The following is a 24,854-nucleotide window of genomic DNA, read 5'->3' as shown; positions in this document are numbered from 1 at the left end:
CACCACTGATAACTACACTGTACTAAAAAGAAAAGAAAAAATACCAAGCTCTTGTTTCAGAAGCACAGGCACGCACTTGTACACACACACACACACGCACACACACACACACACACACACACACACACACACAAGTACACCCTCACATACCCACACACACACGACCCTCTTTCCTCCAATAAGTATCAAATTCATCGTGCCTTCTTCTACTGGAAGCTGATGTTACTCCTGTAACTATATACGTTGCGCAAATCAAGTTTCCTCAATTCAAAATTCTCTTTACTTCAAAGTTCGTTGAAAAAACTCAAAGAAATAAAATTCTCTTCATAGTTTTTCGTTTGACATCGTATAAGATATGGTCCTTTACTAATTGAGTGGTCTTCAACAACAGTATTATAATAATGGAGGAGCAGCCAGATCGTTAGTGGTGTGTGTGCTTTTGTGTGTGTGGGAGGGTAAGAGTCAAGGGTTCGCGAGATATCCCCCCCCCCCCCCCCAAAAAAAAAAAAAACACCTCCGGGTATAACCTTCTTAGAGTCATGTGTTTAGTTGTAAGTTTTATACAAGAGCCAAGTGTTCCGCTGCCCCTCTTGCGAGGATATGTTGATAAGTACCAATTAAGTAAGAAATCAAAACGCATTTCAATCATTGAGCCATTCAAATTAATCTTTATCACAGAATGAAGGTGTGCCATTGTATTTTTGAGTAACGACGGTATTACTGCCCACGGTATATTATATACAGCTGTAATAAATATGTTTAACTTGTTGACAGCTTGTCATATGCTACGAAAAAAAAACACTTCGTTTTTCCCCCATCACGAAGAAAGAGCCAGAGCCCATGATAAAAGACTCATCAGACAAGTAAGCGCCACGCCACTGGCTTGAAATTTCATCGACGTCCCTTTACCCGTTGTTGGTTGGGGTGACGAAGTCCCGGCCCCGGCAATGAAGCCGTTGTTGGCGATGATCTCGGAGAGCACTGTGGTTGACTTCTTAGCCTCTCGTGGTCGATCAGGGTCGGTGAAGTCCACGTAGTGGAGACCGAAACGCTCGGTGTAGCCGGCTCCCCACTCGAAGTTGTCAAGAAGAGACCATGCCGTGTATCCTTTCACATCAACACCATCCAGTGTAATAGCTGCGGACAAGAATGAGGGAAAGGTTCAATGTTTAATCTATCATGTGATATCTTGCTAAGATTAAGAGAGGAATATAGTAGGCCCAAATCAGCGTGAAGTTTTCATAAAAACTGCCGTTATTGTTAGCAATAATTTACTTAGAATTTAATCAAATCTAAATTAGAAAAATGGTTTGACTTTCACAAGAATAAACAATGTGCGTTTGGATTATAAAAATGTTCGGCTCCCTCCTTGTGTTAGTATCATCCTCGTGACCAAATTTTTCCCTATCCTAATCTTCTTCTTTTATTCGTAGCACTTATATTCAGGATATACCTTTTAGGACTTCGTTGATGTATGCGCGGTAATAGTCTTGCCGGATGACGTCATCTATTTCGTAGACATCCTTGGTGGAGACGCCATTCTCCGTCACGTAAATGGGCACGTTGTACTCGTTGTAGATCCAGTTGACGAGACGGCGAATGCCCCACGGGACGATCTTGAGCCAGCCAGAGCCGGACCCCGGCCAGCTGCCTTCTTGCCACGAGGCGATGTCGGAGTCCGCCCAGTAGCTCGGGTCGCCGCCAAGGTTCTCCGGCACGGCGACGCAGAGATTGGTGGTGTAGGTGTTCAGACCAAAGAAGTCTCCGGTGCCCCTGATGTAGGCCTTCTCAGCTTCGGTGAATTCAGGCAGTCGAGATTGGTTGAAGCCCTGGGCGGCACTCTTTCTAGCCACTTTGGTCTTCATGATCTCCGGGTAGTCGCCATTGATGAAAATGGGATGAGCGAACCATCCGATGTTGAAGTTGAGGGCGCGGTCGGAGGCGTCGAGGCTCGTCTGGTTGGTCCTGTCGTACGGTTCGGACCAGTCGGAGTTTAGGGTGATCCCAACTTTGCCATTCTGAATTAAAGTATGATTGAAATTAGACACGTAAATGACCATGTCAAGCTTTGTCGTGAGCTTTGTTTTGATTTTTTTTTGGGGGGGAGGGGGGGGGGGGCTAGGAGTAAAGAGCATGATGTAATTTCCTGCAGACTATCTTCGCTTATCCATAGGGAAGAAGACCATTGAGCCATATAATGTATTACAATGTAATATACTAGTACTACTGAGTACTATGGAACAGTATGCAAGCACTGATAATGGACACAGAAAGTACATGGCGAACTGTTGTGTGCTCTGTCTTGGATTCGTCCGCCAAAATCACAAAGTAGCGACCGTTTGTAATATCGCTACCATTGGCTCTGATAGTGCTAGTAATTTTCATCAGGTATAGAGGTGATCCTATTTCTTGCAACCATCACAATATTTTTGGTAAGAATAAGACAAAATAATCTTATAACAGGGCCTAGGGTACATTTTCTCAGATATTTCATGCTCTCCTAGTACACTGTAGTAACTTAGATTATTAAGTTACGTGATTATAAATGCAGCTGTGCTTACCTGGCTTGCCTTGTACCTGTCGTCGTAGCGGTGATACGCGGCTGCGTGAGATCTGATTATGTTGTGAGTTACCCTGTACGGGGCAGACCCAATCTCGGCCAGCCCTGGGGCGAAGATGCCCGTACCGTAGCCGAAAACGGACACGATCCACGGTTCGTTGAATGTGATCCAGAGGGGCACTCGATCTCCGAATCGCTGGAAGCACAGTTCGGCGTAGTCGGCGAAGTAGTCGATGATGTCCTCGCTGTCCCACCCGCCTTTGTCTTGCAGGGCCTGGGGTAGATCCCAGTGGTAGAGCGTCACCATCGGCGAGATTCCGTTCACCAACATTTCATCGATGAGGTTGTTGTAGAAGGCGACTCCAGCTTCGTTGATGTTGTTGATGGTGCCGTCCGGTAGGACGCGAGACCAGGCGATGGAGAAACGGTAGTATTTGAGACCCATGGCTTTCATCAGAGCAACATCCGTTCGGTACCTGCAATGAACCGACGGACAGTCTCTTCTCATGAGTGAAATATAAAGGTATCCTCTTAACTTAATCATCCGCCATGCTTTGGGTAACAAAGGCAATGGATATCTCCATATCCCCCCCCCTCTCTCTCTCTCTCTTTATTACAAGATAGTGAGTACTCACTGTATATGTGTGCTCACGTAGCATTCTGGTGATGGTAAGGCAATCGGAGCCTACTCATTACTGTCTTTTTTTCCACTGACTTGGTAGACTTCTGACCTTTTTAGTTATTATTCGTTTTAGGCTGACATAGACGATCTCTTTGTTGCTACTTTCCTTTTCTTAAGCCTCATCCATGTCTACGTTGAAAGATAATCTCTGAAATGTTTCATGAAATATCGTCATGTCATCTCGAAAGTCCTTACAAGATTACTGACACTCTGATTTGATATAGCAATTAGCAGTATTAGCAGTAACTTAGCAGTAAAACCGGTGCTGAATTTCTTTCTCGCTGCTAACATTTTAGTCATATTGGGCAGACCACTTAATATTCTGATTATGCCGATTAAGTCAATGTAAATTTGCAGAGATTGACATTCGCCTGGTATTTCTGCGTTCAGCTGCTGAATGTTATTCTAATTTCCTTTTCTACTTCTTTTCTTCTTCTTTTTTAGATCGATCGTATGTTTTTGTCTCTAAGATAATTTCCTTGGCCTAGTTCAGAATTTACAATAGTGAGTAGATGCATAATCATAACACGAAAGAGCTGCAATCATGGACGAAAACACTGCCACCAGAATGCTGCAAACAGAAATCACATCATCAAAAATACGCATACGTCTATAGATTCTCATCTAGAGCTATCAAACAAGATTAAATGGATAAAATAGGAAAAGGAAAGTATATGAGGACTTACTTGTTGTAGCTGTCGCAAGCGACATCGCCATTTTGGTTGTAGGCAACGTGACCCCCTTCATGTGTGAAATTGTCCCAAATGCTCTCTCCCTTCCCGTCTGCGTTCCAAGCCCCTTCGATCTGGTAGGCGGAAGTAGCCGAACTCCAGATGAAGCCATCGGGAAACGTTCCGTAAATAAAGGCGTCCCGTTCCGGATCGTTCCAGTAATCGGGGTACACAAACTCAGGGTCTGCTGCTGAAACAGCAGTCACAAGACCAAGAAGTCCCGCCGCCAGTACAAGCAACCGGGTTGTTGCCATCGTGCTATTATCCTACTTTTTTGTGGTTATCCGTGGGGGGAAAATGAGGCCTAAAGCTTACAATCAAACCTCTTGCTCCAGCACTCAACTTTTCGGCAAGAGGTGGCTAGTGGACTGGGAGGCGAATCCAGTCGTGGCCTATCCTTTATGATTTCCTTATCTTTCCTCAATCTGTGCTACTAAAGCGTAACTCCCGTAATGGATTCTATTGAGTCAAGGGAGTTTTAAGGGTACAAAGATTGCAGTGATCATCACTGAGCTTTCGAGTACAATCACTAACCTCCTGATGCATGTACACATTAAAGGATTAGAAGGAGTTTCGTAACTGATCTTTAGAGCTTTCAGCCAATTGTTCCACAAAAAATAAAGATAGAGCACATTTGTGTCGCATTGAGCCTCACGTGCTTTTTTTTAATCCCTTGCTAACTAAACGGACTTGTAAAAAGAGAACGATACAAATATCATCATTACTATATCTAATTTGCTGCCTTCCTGAATTGTCTCTCCAAAGTCTCTTCTCATCTTAAACGTGTTCGTAGACTTACTGGATATTTCATGAGAGTGTCTCTGTAACATTCTAATGCCAGTGGTGGAGTATATCAACTCCTCATTTGAACGCATGATACTGAACACTGAAAGTAATATTGTCAAATTGTTATCATCTTAACCGTTAAAGCACTTAAATCATCACTGTTTCTTCTACCTATAATGAAAATATAAGCAGGTATGTTATTTGTTCTCTTTCATATTCAATGATTGGTGTGTGTTTTCTTAAACTAAACTTTGTCAATTATTTCAACCTTTTCCCTATAGAAAAGACTGTAAATCGATTCAGTTATTTATTTCTTTTTATCTAAAAACGCTTCTTTAAAACAACGGTACATTTTTCGGAGATTGCACTGGACAAATTACAACATGGGTGATAATGCATGACGGTATAAAAAGCTATGGTTAGAAATTTGTAAGAATGTGTACGTAATGGTTACCTCGGCAGGACCCACACCAGCGTATTTTGAAGGTTTCAATCTTTACACCGTCCATAATCTTAAACGTCTCAAGTAACTACGACCATATATCGAAACTGTTGGTCAACAACGACACATTATATAGATATTAGCATTTAATCGAATATCCATTTGTCCAATGAATGCATTTTACAAGTTTTGAATTTTGTTGTTTGTTCATTTTTTTTCACAGCAATAAACACGTTATGAAGCTGATTTAGGGGATATATTCCCACATAGAATTCTTAAAGGGTGGGGGGGGGGGGATAACAAGACTTCAACGAATGATGTGATAATTTTTTTCTCAGGGATACGACGCTAATTTCCCTCCTCGCATAAGCAACAATAGACTAAGTATTGCATTACCTTCTCTGTGGCTAAGGCCTACTTGAAAATGTATGAAGTCATATAAATTCGTTTCATAATATGTGTTCTAATGGATGCTGTCAGAAAATTAGAGTGCATCCAAATTACAAAATGTGTTTGTTATGTAAGGAGCAAATTGTGCTGAATTAAAATGACCCTTCCATCTCACCACCTATCTTTAAACACACAAACACACACATAATTTACACACACATAGAAAAACCGATGACTTTTGTTGAATCAGTGGTATCTTTAAATCCCAGTCGGCCAATCGTGATTGGGTGGTATCTGTCTGTGATGTCACTTATCGGTGTTGCTCCTTGGATTTACCCATTCGTAGCAAGAGGGTATTGCTTGTCAACATTTCTTCATGATAAGACATGTTTGTAGGCCGACAGATTAACTGGTTTTTGTAACTACGTGCAAACATCAAAGTATATACACTCAGACACACAGACAGACAGGTACAAACACACACACACACATTCATTTAAGTCATTCATTTACCGATGATTTCTATTCTGTGTCTTTGTCTAGAATATTTAATATTAGTAATTAAAATTCTACTTCTTCAGTACCTAATAAGGTGAAAACAGCTTGCGTACAATGGCGCCGGAAGCGGGGGCAGGGTGGCACTTGCCCCCCCCCCCACCCCCCCAATAAAATTTTGGGGGTTTTGCCCCCCAAAGTGCCCCCTGTAACGAACAAGTAATCAACAATTTAAAGACCAAAATGAACAATAAAGGCACTTTTCTTTCCTAAAATTTGTCAATTTCATAACTGAAAATGCAAAATTGTAATGTCAAAAATCATAATTCATTATCAAGATACATCATAATATCTATACACTAGTATTTACTTATGAGTAAAATTAGTGCACAGATGGTAGCCTCGCGTCCTCGAGTGTGCCCCTGAAACATACCTTTAGTAAACCTTACACACCCTCCCACCTCCCACACCCTCTCCCTGCTCGGTCGCTTCTCTCCCTCGCCGAGGACCGTCACATAAATGTACCCCCGTATGTTATGACCATAGTCCTTCGCACTAAATTTTTTCAACTATATGTAATTTCCTAGAAATTTGCTTTTAAATGTTCTATAAATGCGACTTTTGTACTCTGTTTTTACAAAAAGTCCCTACCGTGGTACCCCGCTAGGTCGCTTCGCTCTCTCGCCGAGGATTTCACACCAACACAGTACCCCCGTCGAGATTTTGCCCCCCCCCCCCCCCCCAAAAAAAAAAAAAAAGTGTTCCGGCACGCTTGCTTGCGTAACCCGTAAACATAAAAGAGAATTGAATAACTATAGACCAATTACTGCTTTGACAATTTTTGCAAAATTTTTGAACAATGTATTTATAATAGATTTGTTCATTTTTTAGATTCATCGATTTTATCGGATTTAGACGGGGCCGTGCACTACACATCCGATTGCAATATTAGAATTGATTCATGTAAGGTAACTAATTATGTGCACAACACACACACACACACACACACACACACACACACATATATATATATATATATATATATATATACACACAAACCCACGTCCACTCAAAGTAACAGTGTAACGGTATATTGATAACATAATCTCAGTGCAATCTTGAACTATCCTCGATTTTTCAAACCAACCTCAGGCAAGGATAGACGCGAGAGACAAATTTCTTCCACTTAATTCTTTATATCTCATGAAAAAACAAACAAAACAAAAAAAATATCGAGAAGGTAGTGAAAGAGGGAGAGAAGAACCGGAAGAACAGAGAAAGAAGTATATTGTGCATTTACTAAAATGTACTTCTTTATTTTTGCATTGTCATGACAAACAAAGAGCTATACTTACTAATCTGTAATCTGTTTAAAGTATAAAGAAGAAACGTCTTTTTAAAGGTATCTTATAATGATTGCCATACTATTCGTTGATAACTGGCAATATAATGGGCAATGAACTAGAAAAAAAACACTGTACGGCCCTTTCTCGGATATCTACATCGACATATTTAACTTCAGTTACAGATAAAAAAGACTGACGAAAACTGACATCAAAAGAGCGTAGCACGTGACTCGGTGGACGCTCGAGCCGTCCGCAGTGGTGGACGGATAAGCTTCTGTGGGTGCTTGTGTCGAGGTCGTTTCCGGGTAGCCATTGTTCCTGATGACTTCGGCGAAGAAACTCGCCGACTTCTTTGGGATGCGAGTTCGCTCGGGGTCATTGAAGTCGATGTAGTGAAGTCCGAATCGTTCTGTGAAACCGACTGCCCACTCGAAGTTGTCCATGAGCGTCCAGGCGACGTAACCCCTGACGTCGACGCCGTCTAGTAAGTAGGCTGTGAAAAAACGGAAATGTATTTATTATGTATTTATTCTTAACAGAAGAAATGAGGGCGAAACCCTGATAAATCGGGGGAATTTTATAGCAAAGACGTTGCGGAGGACAGCACATCTATGATACCTTAAAAAAAGATTGTATAATCACTTCTCTGCAAATGAAGGTCAATTTCTACCAGATTATTGAGCATCGAAAGATGTAGTGAGAAGTGTCATGTGTCATGTATTTTTACCTGTCTGCAGTACTTTATACAGATCATAGTTCAGTCAATATTCACTTATGTCAATATATGCACTTATCTTCTGTTGAAAAAACAACAACAAAAACATCCAAACCCACATAACATTAATTGCTGTAGATGGAAAATAAATGGATGGAGGAATGAATGAACGAACGAATGAATGAATGAATGAATGATTGAATTAACTGGGTGTGAACATATCTCGCTGGTCTTATTTTGAGATATCGTTGTGACAAAGCTGGATCGATCAGTATCGAGAAGTTACCTTTGAGAACTTCGTTTGTGTAGGAGCGAAGGTATTTGACCCTTTCCTCATCATCGAGGTCATCAGTGTCGGTCGTTGCCATTCCATTCTCAGTGACGTAGACGGGGACATTGTACTCATTGTAAATCCAGGCCAGGAGCCTGCGGATGCCCCAGGGGACGATCCTGAAGCCCTGGTGGGCGGTGTAAGGCCAACTCTGGTCCTTGAAAGGGAGAACGTCCTGGTCCAGCCAGTAGCTGACGGGCAAGGAGACGTTGAGTTCGGGCACGGGAAGGACGAGGCTGCTGGTGTACGTGTTCAAACCGAAAAAGTCGGCCGTGTGGACGATGTACGCTTTTTCCTCCTCGGTAAACACGGGCAGTCGGGACTCGTTGAACTGCGATTGGAAGGCGCTCTTCTGGGCCACCTTGTACTTCATGACCTCCGGGTAGTCACCGTTGAGGAAGATCGGGTGAGCGAACCAGCCGAGGTAGAACTGGAAGGCGCGATCGGCAGCTTCGACATGAGATGGGACGCTACGATTAAAGGGCTCGTAAAAGTCGGAGTTTAGAGTGATTCCTATTTCTCCTCCCTGAAACACAATTCGATGAAAATTCATCAAAGAGTCAATCATTTTTATGCTTTATTAAGAGAAGTTTTAAAAATGTGTACATTTATGGATTATTTTTTAGAGGTTCTTAGCACATTTATGATAGATTAATAGGGCGTTCTTGCAGTGGGCACAATTTTCAGTGTGCTGAAGTTTGTACAGTATTACACAAAAGTGCAAGAGGATTCTTTGACCCCGGAGAAGATGTTTTATTATATATTTTTGTTAGAATTGATATGTTGTCATCTTATTCGATATTGATCTTAGCGATTGAACTACAAGAAGGTGTGGTGAAATATTCGACCAAGGTTAATAATTGCGTACCTGTATCCTACGGTAAGTGTCATTGTACGTGTGATAGGCACGGGCGTGAGCTTTGATGATCGTATGAGCGACGACGTACGTTATTGTACCGTCGCCCTCAATCCCAGGCGCAAAATCTCCGTTTCCATGGCCCAGCATAGTCACCACCCAAGGCTCGTTGAAAGTGATCCAGAGCTTCACCCGATCTCCAAATCTCTGAAAACACAGGTCGGCGTAGCGATTGTAGTGCTCGATCACGGACTCGTTGGTCCACCCGCCGACGTCCTGAAGGGCCTGGGGGAGATCCCAGTGATAAAGCGTGACCATCGGGGCGATGCCGGCATCCCTCATGGCATTGATGAGGTTGTTGTAGTAGGCGATGCCGGCTTCGTTGATGTAGTTGGTGGTGCCGTCCGGTAGGATGCGAGACCAGGAGATGGAGAAGCGGTAGTACTTGAGACCCATCGCCGTCATGATGGCGACATCGTCCATGTACCTTAACAAATTACAACAGATCGACATGGGAATGAGGTATCAACTTGCACCCTATCGCATTGACAGTGATGATTAAAACTTTAATCTTTGCATGAACAGTATTATATCATACTATTCTCCATGGAAATCTGGTAAAAAGTATTGTGTAACGTGAGCAGTACTTTAGGTGTCATTATCATGGCATTCGTGATGACAAGGTAGTGTTGAAGAGCAACAGTGAGTTTCAACCTTAAGGATGTCTACTTCAAGATCGAGAAATACAATAAATACACGAGACATGAAAACTCGTCACATTGAGGACGAGTTAGGTGATACGCTTGTGGTCATCAGATGACAGTCATCTGTGATCGACAAAGAAAAGAATGTGATATAGGCACCTTGAAGTTATATTGAGCGTGCATGCGAAACCGTTTCTGTAACCACTCGGCCACGGGTCATCCACGGAAATGGTAAGACAGAAAAACAACAACAATGTATAGATATAACGGGGGGAAAGTCAATGCCCACTCAACTAACGCGGCCGTGTGAACATCTATTGCATTGCTAGACGGAAAAGCGGCCTTGTAACGACTGAGGTCGCTATACCATTTCTGGCAACTTGGGAAAAATACGTCCCGCAGACATAAAACCTATAATCGGCTGGTTTTGATACCTTGCCTTTAATCACAATTTTCAGTGTAATGACGTCATCAAATTACAAAACAATGACATGGTCTTGAAAGAAAATTGTTCAAAGTACAACACCTCAGTCGTCGTCATTACATACTATGATCGGTTTGACAAAGTCAACCTGCAAAATTTTGCTGCAGTCGAAGCAATGTGGTCTCCAACACACAAAAAAGAGGGATATGGCGTGTGTGTGTGTCTGTGTGTGTGTATAGGTGCGTTTATATACGAACGTGATTTCTACATGGACGAATATGTAATACAAAATTGAAGAAAAAAAAAACAGTAAAGTAGCTAAGTATTTTGTTTCGTGATCTTGTGAGGTTCGAACCCGCAACCTCACGTCTCTGAGACGTCGCCTTTAACCACTCGGCGACACGTCTCGACGGGAAAATATGGGGAACGTTATGGACTTGAAAGACAGTTGTTCAATATATAACACATTCATCATACGTTGTCAGTTTGCTATTGACATGACGATCTATCACATGAATATGAGGGAGGCATTAGTACCTGTATGAAATTATTATAGGCATGGTTATCAAATTGCCCTAAAATATCCTTATAATTGCCTTATTTTTACACACAGTTACGCTATCCCTTTAAACTCGTCACAGTTTAATTAGAATCATTAACATCATACATTAGTACCATATTCAGTTCCATAGCTGATCACGTTTGCTAATCAATTAAGAGTAATTGTCTAGAATGTGTCATATGGCCAACCTGTATACACACGTATATACACACACACAATGCTAAATGTATGTATCAAACATCTGTAACACAGCTTTGAACTAACTATAGGAATTATCGCTGCACTTATCATCCATACTTTTTATCACTATCTGAAACTCCACAAAAACCACTAATTGACAAATAATCATCAATACAGAAGACTGAATACCTTTTTTACAATGTATAGCTTGTTACATGTATAAATCAGCACAAAGTAACCACGACTACATTGTGTTACTGAATTGATATGAACAAATTTCATTTTGTTACAGTATACTGTATCAGTTTGAAAAGCCCAACCTGCAAAACTATAATTTTGCAGCAGACGAAGTAATGCAGTCTCCAACGCAAAACAAAGGTATACTGTGTGAGTGTGTGCGTATAGGTGTGTTTACATGCAAAGGTGATTTCTACATGGACGAAGGTGTAGTACTCCATTGAAGAAAAAAAGTTAAAAAAAAATTATTATTTTCTTTCGTGCTCTTGTGAGGATCGAACCCGTACGTGTGCAACCTCACGTTTCTAAGACGACGCCTCTAACCACTCGGCCATACGTCTCGACGAGAAAATTAGAGGAACGTAAGCTTATGTACGTGAAAGATGAATCACGAATCGTTTGGTCCGCATTCCATTCTCATTTTCAGTTTTAAATTGCAAAATTGTCAACCTCATGAGGAGATTTCAAAGAATAAAATGCATGATTACTGCAGCTTATTGTCACATCTACAACATAAATAAGTTTCAGAGGAAATGAAGCAAAATCAGCTGAGATAAAGGTGCTTAAACGTTGTCAAGTCAATGCATGGTTTCTAAAAAAATCACCTCCCATAGACAATACACGTAAACTTGTCCGATTTTGCGTCTTTACCTTTAAACACAATTTAAAGCATGATGACGTCATCAAATTTCAAAACCATGACATGGACTTGAAAGGCAAATGTTCAAAGTACAACATATCTGAATTTGGGATAATATTGAGCTTAAACAACAGAGATACGAGCAAATGAATGTCAGAAACAGTACCTCAAAAAAATTAATTCCACTTTTTTGATTTCAGATGACGATATGATGACGTCATAATGTAATTATGGAAATAATGATACTTGAAACGTCAAGTCCAATTTATATGCTTTTGTAATATGCAATAAAAACATAGGGTCACCTGACGTTTTAAAGAGCTATGGCGAAATAAACAAAGACATGTTTTTTCACTATATTTGCACATAGACGCGCACGCGAAATTTGAACTTTGACGCAAGTGCATTGCTTTGTTATTTGTAGGAATCGATTAGAAATCAATGGATATTGTTGCTCAAAGTATCAGGAATCCAAATCTGTCAAAAAAAGTGTATTTTCATGTTGCTGACGCGCTGTGCGCGCGAAAATGCGCGGACGGACGCGCACGCGCAAAATTGTTTGAAACGCATAAAATTGTCTGAAACTTCGAGATTTCCCATTGGAAAGTTGTTTTGAGCCTTTTAAAATTTTGACGCGCGCTTACGCGCACTTAATGATGTCCTAGGTAATTAGCATCAAAAGAAGTAAGATAGAACGTGACCTGAACTTTATGTCCACAAAAAATGATACAGAAATGACCTTTAGTTATGAAGTTATGATCGATCATGTAACATGGTCCAAAAATCACAAAATGGCGCCTAGACGACGTCATAGATATGTTACTGTCATGAAAACCTTATTGTGGCTAGATATTGTCATGAGACATGTTCCCTGAAAATGTCATGTTATTCCGTAATGTCATTCTTGAGATATTGATGACACAAAATTGTCCAGAAAGAAAGAAGAATAAAAAGAAACGAGACATGAAAACTCGTCACATTGAGGACGAGTTAGGTGATACGCTTGTGGTCATCAGATGACAGTCATCTGTGATCGACAAAGAAAAGAATGTGATATAGGCACCTTGAAGTTATATTGAGCGTGCATGCGAAACCGTTTCTGTAACCACTCGGCCACGGGTCATCCACGGAAATGGTAAGACAAAAAAACAACAACAATGTATTGATATAACGGGGGGAAAGTCAATGCCCACTCAACTAACGTGGCCGTGTGAACATCTATTGCATTGCTAGACGGAAAAGCGGCCTTGTAACGACTGAGGTCGCTATGCCATTTCTGGCAACTTGGGAAAAATACGTCCCGCAGACATAAAACCTATAATCGGCTGGTTTTGATACCTTGCCTTTAATCACAATTTTCAGTGTAATGACGTCATCAAATTACAAAACAATGACATGGTCTTGAAAGAAAATTGTTCAAAGTACAACACCTCAGTCGTCGTCATTACATACTATGATCGGTTTGACAAAGTCAACCTGCAAAATTTTGCTGCAGTCGAAGCAATGTGGTCTCCAACACACAAAAAAGAGGGATATGGCGTGTGTGTGTGTCTGTGTGTGTGTATAGGTGCGTTTATATACGAATGTGATTTCTACATGGACGAATATGTAATACAAAATTGAAGAAAAAAAACAGTAAAGTAGCTAAGTATTTTATTTCGTGATCTTGTGGGGTTCGAACCCGCAACCTCAAGTCTCTGAGACGTCGCCTTTAACCACTCGGCGACACGTCTCGACGGGAAAATATGGGGAACGTTATGGACTTGATAGACAGTTGTTCAGTATATAACACATTCATCGTACGTTGTCAGTTTGCTATTGACATGACGATCTACCACATGAATATGAGGCAGGCATTAGTACCTGTATGAAATTATTATAGGCATGGTTATCAAATTGCCCTAAAATATCCTTATAATTGCCTTATTTTTACACACAGTTACGCTATCCCTTTAAACTCGTCACAGTTTAATTAGAATCATTAACATCATACATTAGTACCATGTTCAGTTCCATAGCTGATCACGTTTGCTAATCAATTAAGAGTAATTGTCTAGAATGTGTCATATGGCCAACCTGTATACACACGTATATACACACACACAATGCTAAATGTATGTATCAAACATCTGTAATACAGCTTTGAACTAACTATAGGAATTATCGCTGCACTTATCATCCATACTTTTTATCACTATCTGAAACTCCACAAAAACCACTAATTGACAAATAATCATCAATACAGAAGACTGAATACCTTTTTTACAATGTATAGCTTGTTACATGTATAAATCAGCACAAAGTAACCACGACTACATTGTGTTACTGAATTGATATGAACAAATTTCATTTTGTTACAGTATACTATATCAGTTTGAAAAGCCCAACCTGCAAAACTATAATTTTGCAGCAGTTGAAGTAATGCAGTCTCCAACGCAAAACAAAGGTATACTGTGTGAGTGTGTGCGTATAGGTGTGTTTACTTGCAAACGTGATTTCTACATGGACGAAGGTGTAGTACTCCATTGAAGAAAAAAAGTTAAAAAAAAAAAATAATTTTCTTTCGTGCTCTTGTGAGGATCGAACCCGTACGTGTGCAACCTCACGTTTCTAAGACGACGCCTCTAACCACTCGGCCATACGTCTCGACGAGAAAATTAGAGGAACGTAAGCTTATGTACGTGAAAGATGAATCACGAATCGTTTGGTCCGCATTCCATTCTCATTTTCAGTTTTAAATTGCAAAATTGTCAACCTCATGAGGAGATTTCAAAGAATAAAATGCATGATTACTGCAGCTTATTGTCACAGCTACAACATAAATAAGTTTCAGAGGAAATGAAGCAAAATCAGCTGAGATAAAGGTGCTTAAACGTTGTCAAGTCAATGCATGGTTTCTAAAAAAATCACCTCCCATAGACATAACACGTAAACTTGTCCGATTTTGCGTCTTTACCTTTAAACACAATTTAAAGCATGATGACGTCATCAAATTTCAAAACCATGACATGGACTTGAAAGGCAAATGTTCAAAGTACAACATATCTGAATTTGGGATAATATTGAGCTTAAACAACAGAGATACGAGCAAATGAATGTCAGAAACAGTACCTCAAAAAAATTAATTCCACTTTTTTGATTTCAGATGACGATATGATGACGTCATAATGTAATTATGGAAATAATGATACTTGAAACGTCATGTCCAATTTATATGCTTTTGTAATATGCAATAAAAACATAGGGTCACCTGACGTTTTAAAGAGCTATGGCGAAATAAACAAAGACATGTTTTTTCACTATATTTGCACATAGACGCGCACGCGAAATTTGAACTTTGACGCAAGTGCATTGCTTTGTTATTTGTAGGAATCGATTAGAAATCAATGGATATTGTTGCTCAAAGTATCAGGAATCCAAATCTGTCAAAAAAAAGTGTATTTTCATGTTGCTGACGCGCTGTGCGCGCGAAAATGCGCGGACGGACGCGCACGCGCAAAATTGTTTGAAACGCATAAAATTGTCTGAAACTTCGAGATTTCCCATTGGAAAGTTGTTTTGAGCCTTTTAAAATTTTGACGCGCGCTTACGCGCACTTAATGATGTCCTAGGTAATTAGCATCAAAAGAAGTAAGATAGAACGTGACCTGAACTTTATGTCCACAAAAAATGATACAGAAATGACCTTTAGTTATGAAGTTATGATCGATCATGTAACATGGTCCAAAAATCACAAAATGGCGCCTAGACGACGTCATAGATATGTTACTGTCATGAAAACCTTATTGTGGCTAGATATTGTCATGAGACATGTTCCCTGAAAATGTCATGTTATTCCGTAATGTCATTCTTGAGATATTGATGACACAAAATTGTCCAGAAAGAAAGAATAAAAAGAAACGAGATATGAAACTCGTCACGCTGACGAGTTAGGTGATACGCTTGGGGTCATCAGGTGTCGGTCATCTGTGATCGACAAAGAAAAGAATGTGATATAGGCACCTTGAAGTTATATTGAGCGTGCATGCAAAACCGTTTCTCTAACCACTCGGCCACGGGACATCCCCGGAAATGGTAAGGCAAAAAAGAAATGTATAGATATTACAGGGGGAAAAAGTCAATGCCCACTCAACAATCGTGGCCGCGTGAACATGTATTGCATTGCTAGACGGAAAAGCGGCCTTGTAACGACTGAGGTCGCTATGCCATTTCTGGCAACTTGGGAAAAATACGTCCCGCAGACATAAAACCTATAATCGGCTGGTTTTGATACCTTGCCTTTAATCACAATTTTCAGTGTAATGACGTCATCAAATTACAAAACAATGACATCGTCTTGAAAGACAATTGTTCAAAGTACAACACCTCAGTCGTCGTCATTACATACTATGATCGGTTTGACAAAGTCAACCTGCAAAATTTGCTGCAGTCGAAGCAATGTGGTCTCCAACACACAAAAAAAGAGGGATATGGCGTGTGTGTGTGTCTGTGTGTGTGTATAGGTGCGTTTATATACGAACGTGATTTCTACATGGACGAATATGTAATACAAAATTGAAGAAAAAAAACAGTAAAGTAGCTAAGTATTTTGTTTCGTGATCTTGTGGGGTTCGAACCCGCAACCTCACGTCTCTGAGACGTCGCCTTTAACTACTCGGCCACACGTCTCGACGGGAAAATATGAGGAACGTTATGGACTTGAAAGACAGTTGTTCAATGTATAACACATTCATCGTACGTTGTCAGTTTGCTATTGACATGACAATCTATCACACGAATATGAGGCAGGCATTAGTACCTGTATGAAATTATTATAGGCATGGTTATCAAATTGCCCTAAAATTTCCTTATAGTTGCCTTATTTTTACACACAGTTATGCTATCCCTTTAAACTCGTCACAGTTTAATTAGAATCATTAACATCATACATTAGTACCATATTCAATTCCATAGCTGATAACGTTTGCTAATCAATTAAGATTAATTGTCTAGAATGTGTCATATGGCCAACCTGTATACACACGTATATATACACACACAATGCTAAATGTATGTATCAAACATCTGTAACACAACTTTGAACTAACTGTAGGAAGTATCGCTGCACTTATCATCCATACTTTTTATCACTATCTGAAACTCCACAAAAACCACTAATTGACAAATAATCATCAATACAGAAGACTGAATACCTTTTTTACAATGTATAGCTTGTTACATGTATAAATCAGCACAAAGTAACCACGACTACATTGTGTTACTGAATTGATATGAACAAATTTCATTTTATTACAATATACTATATCAGTTTGAAAGCCCAGCCTGCAAAGTTTTGCAGCAGTCGAAGTAATGCAGTCTCCAACGCAAAACAAAGGTATACTGTGTGAGTGTGTGCGTATAGGTGTGTTTACATGCAAACGTGATTTCTACATGGACGAAGGTGTGGTACTCCATTGAAGAAAAAAAGTAAAAATAAAAATTATATTCTTTCGTGCTCTTGTGAGGATCGAACCCGTACGTGTGCAACCTCACGTTTCTAAGACGACGCCTCTAACCACTCGGCCATACGTCTCGACGAGAAAATTAGAGGAACGTAAACTTATGTACGTGAAAGATGAATCAGGAATCGTTTGGTCCGCATTCCATTCTCATTTTCAGTTTTAAATTGCAAAATTGTCAACCTCATGAGGAGATTTCAAAGAATAAAATGCATGATTACTGCAGCTTATTGTCACATCTACAACATACTTAAGTTTCAAAGGAAATGAAGCAAAATCAGCTGAGATAAAGGTGCTTAAACGTTGTCAAGTCAATGCATGGTTTCTAAAAAAATCACCTCCCATAGACATAACACGTAAACTTGTACGATTTTGCATCTTTACCTTTAAACACAATTTAAAGCATGATGACGTCATCAAATTTCAAAACTATGACATGGACTTGAAAGGCAAATGTTCAAAGTACAACATATCTGAATTTGGGATAATATTTAGCTTAAACAACAGAGATACGAGCAAATGAATCTCAGAAACAGTACCTTAAAAAAATTAATTCCACTTTTTTGATTTCAGATGACGATGTGATGACGTCATAATGTTTTATGGAAATAATGATACTTGAAACGTTATGTCCAATTTATATGCTTTTGTAATATGCAATAAAAACATAGGGTAACCAGACGTTTTAAAGAGCTATGGCGAAATAAACAAAGACATGTTTTTTCACTATATTTGCACATAGACGCGCAGGCGAAATTTGAACTTTGACGCAAGTGCAATGCTTTGTTATTTGTCAGAAACGATCAGAAATCAATGGATATTGTTACTCAAAGTATCAGGAATCCAAATCAGTCAAAAAAAGTGCATTTTCATGTTACTGACGCGCTGTGCACGCGAAAACGCGCGGACGGACGCGCACGCGCAAAATCGTTTGAAACGCTTAAATTTGTCTGAAACTTCGAGATTTCCCATTGGAAAGTTGTTTTGAGCCTTTTAAAAGTTTGACGCGCGCTTACGCGTCCTAGATGACGTCCTAGGTAATTAGGATCAGAGAAAGAAAGATAGAACGTGACCTGAACTTTATGTCCACCGAAAATGATACAGAAATGACCTTTAGTTATGAAGTTATGATCGATCATGTAACATGGTCCGAAAATCACAAAATGGCGCCTAGATGACGTCATAGATATGTTACTGTCATGAAAACCTTATTGTGGCTAGATATTGTCATGAGACATGTTCCCTGAAAATGTCATGTTATTCCGTAATGTCATTCTTGAGATATTGATGACACAAAATTGTCCAGAAAGAAAGAAGAATAAAAAGAAACGAGATATGAAACTCGTCACGCTGACGAGTTAGGTGATACGCTTGGGGTCATCAGGTGTCGGTCATCTGTGATCGACAAAGAAAAGAATGTGATATAGGCACCTTGAAGTTATATTGAGCGTGCATGCAAAACCGTTTCTCTAACCACTCGGCCACGGGACATCCTCGGAAATGGTAAGGGAAAAAAGAAATGTATAGATATTACAGGGGGAAAAAGTCAATGCCCACTCAATCGTGGCCGCGTGAACATGTATTGCATTGCTAGACAGAAATGCGGCCTTGTAACGACTGATGTCGCTATGCCATTTCTGGCAACTTGGGAAAAATACGCGCCGTAGACATAAAGCCTATAATCGGCTGGTTTTGATACCTTGCCTTTAATCACAATTTTCAATGTGATGACGTCATCAAAGTACAAAACAATGACATGGTCTTGAAAGACAATTGTTCAAAGTACAACACCTCCGTCGTCGTCATTACATACTATGATCGGTTTGACAAAGTCAGCCTGCAAAATTTTGCTGCAGTCGAAGCAATGTGGTCTCCAACACAAAAAAGAGGGATATGGTGTGTGTCTGTGTGTCTGTGTGTGTGTATAGGTGCGTTTATATACGAACGTGATTTCTACATGGACGAATATGTAATACAAAATTGAAAAAAAAAGTAAAATAGCTAAGTATTTTGTTTCGTGATCTTGTGGGGTTCGAACCCGCAACTTCACGTCTCTGAGACGTCGCCTTTAACCACTCGGCCATACGTCTTGGCGAGAAAATATGAGGAACGTAAACTTATGTATGTGAAAGCTGAATCGGGAATCGTTTTGTCCACATTCCATTCTCATTTTCAGTTTTAAACTGCAAAATTGTCAACCTGATGATGAGATTTCAAAATATAAAATGCATGATTACTGAAGCTTATTGTCTCAGCTACAACATACTTAAGTTTCAGAGGAAATGAAGCAAAATCAGCTGAGATAAATGTGCTTAAACGTTGTCAAGTCAATGCATGGTTTAAAAAAAAAATCACCTCCCATAGACATTACACGTAAACTTGTCCGATTTTGCATCTTTACCTTTAATCACAATTTAAGGTATGATGACGTCATCAAATTTCAAAACCATAACTTGGACTTGAAAGGCAAATGTTCAAAGTACGACATATCTGAATTTGGGATAATATCGAGCTTAAACAACAGAGATACGAGCAACTGAATGTCAGAAACAGTACCTCAAAAAAATTAATTCCACTTTTTTGATTTCAGATGAAGATATGATGACGTCATAATGTATTTAGGGAAATATTGATACTTGAAACGTTATTTTCAATTCATATGCTTTTGTAGTATGCAATAAAAACATAGGGTCACCTGACGTTTTAAAGAGCTATGGCGAAATAAACAAAGACATGTTTTTCGCTATATTTCCACATAGACGCGCACAAGAAATTTCAACTTTGATGCCAGCGCATTCCTTTGTTATAAGTCAAAATTGATCGGAAATCAATGGATATTGTTACTTAATGTATCAGGAATCCAAATCTGTCAAGAAATGTGCATTTTCATGTTGCTTACGCGCACTGCGCGCGGAAATGCGCGGACGGACGCGAACGCGCGGAACGCTTAAAATTGTCTGAAACTTCGAGATTTCCCATTGGGAAGTCGTTTTAAGCATTTAAAAACTTTGACGCGCGCTAACGCGCGCGTAATGATGTCCTAGGTAATTAGCATTAAAAAGTAAGATAGAGCGTGACCTTAACTTTATGTCCACCGAATATGATACAGAAATGTCCTTTAGTTATGAAGTTATGATCGATCATGTAACATGTCCGAAAATCACAAAATGGCGCCTAGATGACGTCATAGATACGTTACTGTCATGAAAACCTTATTGTGGCTAGATATTGACATGAGACATGTTGACTGAAAATGTCATGTTATTCCGTCATGTCAATGTTGAGATATTCACGACACAAAATGTGCCAGAAAGAAAGAAGAATAAAAAGAAAGAAAGGAAGATTTTGACAAACACAATAGGTGATACGCTAAAAGCGTATCACCTAATAAAGAGAGATTTTGACAATCACAATAGGTGATACGCTGACAGCGTATCACCTAATAAAGAGAGATTTTGACAATCACAATAGGTGATACGCTGATAGCGTATCACCTAACGAGACATGAAAACTCGTCACATTGAGGACGAGTTAGGTGATACGCTTGTGGTCATCAGATGACAGTCATCTGTGATCGACAAAGAAAAGAATGTGATATAGGCACCTTGAAGTTATATTGAGCGTGCATGCGAAACCGTTTCTGTAACCACTCGGCCACGGGTCATCCACGGAAATGGTAAGACAAAAAAACAACAACAATGTATTGATATAACGGGGGGAAAGTCAATGCCCACTCAACTAACGTGGCCGTGTGAACATCTATTGCATTGCTAGACGGAAAAGCGGCCTTGTAACGACTGAGGTCGCTATGCCATTTCTGGCAACTTGGGAAAAATACGTCCCGCAGACATAAAACCTATAATCGGCTGGTTTTGATACCTTGCCTTTAATCACAATTTTCAGTGTAATGACGTCATCAAATTACAAAACAATGACATGGTCTTGAAAGAAAATTGTTCAAAGTACAACACCTCAGTCGTCGTCATTACATACTATGATCGGTTTGACAAAGTCAACCTGCAAAATTTTGCTGCAGTCGAAGCAATGTGGTCTCCAACACACAAAAAAGAGGGATATGGCGTGTGTGTGTGTCTGTGTGTGTGTATAGGTGCGTTTATATACGAATGTGATTTCTACATGGACGAATATGTAATACAAAATTGAAGAAAAAAAACAGTAAAGTAGCTAAGTATTTTGTTTCGTGATCTTGTGGGGTTCGAACCCGCAACCTCAAGTCTCTGAGACGTCGCCTTTAACCACTCGGCGACACGTCTCGACGGGAAAATATGGGGAACGTTATGGACTTGATAGACAGTTGTTCAGTATATAACACATTCATCGTACGTTGTCAGTTTGCTATTGACATGACGATCTACCACATGAATATGAGGCAGGCATTAGTACCTGTATGAAATTATTATAGGCATGGTTATCAAATTGCCCTAAAATATCCTTATAATTGCCTTATTTTTACACACAGTTACGCTATCCCTTTAAACTCGTCACAGTTTAATTAGAATCATTAACATCATACATTAGTACCATGTTCAGTTCCATAGCTGATCACGTTTGCTAATCAATTAAGAGTAATTGTCTAGAATGTGTCATATGGCCAACCTGTATACACACGTATATACACACACACAATGCTAAATGTATGTATCAAACATCTGTAATACAGCTTTGAACTAACTATAGGAATTATCGCTGCACTTATCATCCATACTTTTTATCACTATCTGAAACTCCACAAAAACCACTAATTGACAAATAATCATCAATACAGAAGACTGAATACCTTTTTTACAATGTATAGCTTGTTACATGTATAAATCAGCACAAAGTAACCACGACTACATTGTGTTACTGAATTGATATGAACAAATTTCATTTTGCTACAGTATACTATATCAGTTTGAAAAGCCCAACCTGCAAAACTATAATTTTGCAGCAGTTGAAGTAATGCAGTCTCCAACGCAAAACAAAGGTATACTGTGTGAGTGTGTGCGTATAGGTGTGTTTACTTGCAAACGTGATTTCTACATGGACGAAGGTGTAGTACTCCATTGAAGAAAAAAAGTTAAAAAAAAAAATAATTTTCTTTCGTGCTCTTGTGAGGATCGAACCCGTACGTGTGCAACCTCACGTTTCTAAGACGACGCCTCTAACCACTCGGCCATACGTCTCGACGAGAAAATTAGAGGAACGTAAGCTTATGTACGTGAAAGATGAATCAGGAATCGTTTGGTCCGCATTCCATTCTCATTTTCAGTTTTAAATTGCAAAATTGTCAACCTCATGAAAAGATTTCAAAGAATAAAATGCATGATTACTGCAGCTTATTGTCACAGCTACAACATAAATAAGTTTCAGAGGAAATGAAGCAAAATCAGCTGAGATAAAGGTGCTTAAACGTTGTCAAGTCAATGCATGGTTTCTAAAAAAATCACCTCCCATAGACATAACACGTAAACTTGTCCGATTTTGCGTCTTTACCTTTAAACACAATTTAAAGCATGATGACGTCATCAAATTTCAAAACCATGACATGGACTTGAAAGGCAAATGTTCAAAGTACAACATATCTGAATTTGGGATAATATTGAGCTTAAACAACAGAGATACGAGCAAATGAATGTCAGAAACAGTACCTCAAAAAAATTAATTCCACTTTTTTGATTTCAGATGACGATATGATGACGTCATAATGTAATTATGGAAATAATGATACTTGAAACGTCATGTCCAATTTATATGCTTTTGTAATATGCAATAAAAACATAGGGTCACCTGACGTTTTAAAGAGCTATGGCGAAATAAACAAAGACATGTTTTTTCACTATATTTGCACATAGACGCGCACGCGAAATTTGAACTTTGACGCAAGTGCATTGCTTTGTTATTTGTAGGAATCGATTAGAAATCAATGGATATTGTTGCTCAAAGTATCAGGAATCCAAATCTGTCAAAAAAAGTGTATTTTCATGTTGCTGACGCGCTGTGCGCGCGAAAATGCGCGGACGGACGCGCACGCGCAAAATTGTTTGAAACGCATAAAATTGTCTGAAACTTCGAGATTTCCCATTGGAAAGTTGTTTTGAGCCTTTTAAAATTTTGACGCGCGCTTACGCGCACTTAATGATGTCCTAGGTAATTAGCATCAAAAGAAGTAAGATAGAACGTGACCTGAACTTTATGTCCACAAAAAATGATACAGAAATGACCTTTAGTTATGAAGTTATGATCGATCATGTAACATGGTCCAAAAATCACAAAATGGCGCCTAGACGACGTCATAGATATGTTACTGTCATGAAAACCTTATTGTGGCTAGATATTGTCATGAGACATGTTCCCTGAAAATGTCATGTTATTCCGTAATGTCATTCTTGAGATATTGATGACACAAAATTGTCCAGAAAGAAAGAAGAATAAAAAGAAATAAAGAGAGATTTTGACAATCACAATAGGTGATACGCTGATAGCGTATCACCTAATAAAGAGAGATTTTGACAATCACAATAGGTGATACGCTGATAGCGTATCACCTAAATAGCTAAGCAAACTACACAGCAAAGCAAGCAACAGAAATTTACGTGGTTGTCAAAAAAAAAAACATGGAACAGGACAGATGAACATACACACGCACAAACACACACACACACACACACACACACACACACACACACACACACACACACAAAACATACGAATAATAGAAAGGGCAGTTCTACATCAATTTCCATTTACGCATTGATGATATAAATCAACAGGCCAACATCTAAATTACGCCCTGTGTTTAGAAAATGATGTCATATTATACTGCGTTCAATAAAATTTAGATAAATTTACTTTGTTTTGATTGAAGATGACAATCAAACTAATTCAAATCAATTCATGGGCCTACTTGTGGTAACTGTCGCAGGTAACATCACCCGTGCCGTTGTTGGCGATGTTTCCCGGTTCGTGTGTGAAGGTGTCCCAGATACTCGGCCCCTTCCCGTCGGCGTCCCAGCCGCCTTCGATCTGGTAGGCGGCCGTCGACGTGCTCCACAAGAAGTCATCGGGGAAGGTGCCGTACAGGAATGCGTCTCGCTCCGTGTCGTTGAAGACGTCTGGGTAGACGAACTCCGGTTCGGCTGCCGTCGTTGTGCCAATGACGACCAGGAGAACAGGAGCCAATAGCAATGCCGAAGTCCTCATGCTGATACATGCAAACATCCCTTTCTGATGTTGACGATAGTTAAAACATTCTCGTAGAGTCTGTTTAGATTT

At 39.6% G+C, this 24,854-nt stretch overlaps 1 protein-coding gene across 1 annotated transcript; it reads right to left on the bottom strand.

Moving 5' to 3' along the window:
* Positions 1-817: 817 nt before the first annotated feature.
* On the bottom strand, positions 818-24,782 carry LOC139744658 (lactase/phlorizin hydrolase-like). Its single transcript, XM_071655085.1, has 8 exons — positions 24,487-24,782; positions 9,347-9,821; positions 8,434-9,004; positions 7,731-7,925; positions 3,929-4,154; positions 2,562-3,036; positions 1,454-2,018; positions 818-1,137 (listed from the first exon to the last, which is right to left on the bottom strand). Exons 1-8 carry the CDS (start codon positions 24,780-24,782, stop codon positions 818-820), a joined length of 3,123 nt encoding a protein of 1,040 aa, XP_071511186.1.
* Between the last annotated feature and the right edge of the window lie 72 nt (positions 24,783-24,854).

The sequence above is a fragment of the Diadema antillarum genome, unplaced genomic scaffold (assembly GCF_040938485.1).
Source record: "Diadema antillarum isolate AM-2024a unplaced genomic scaffold, OU_Dant_1.0 seq00001200_RagTag, whole genome shotgun sequence".
Lineage (NCBI taxonomy): Eukaryota > Metazoa > Echinodermata > Echinoidea > Diadematoida > Diadematidae > Diadema > Diadema antillarum.
The sequence above is the reverse complement of the archived record's forward strand: the minus strand, read 5'-3'. Positions and strand labels throughout refer to the sequence as shown.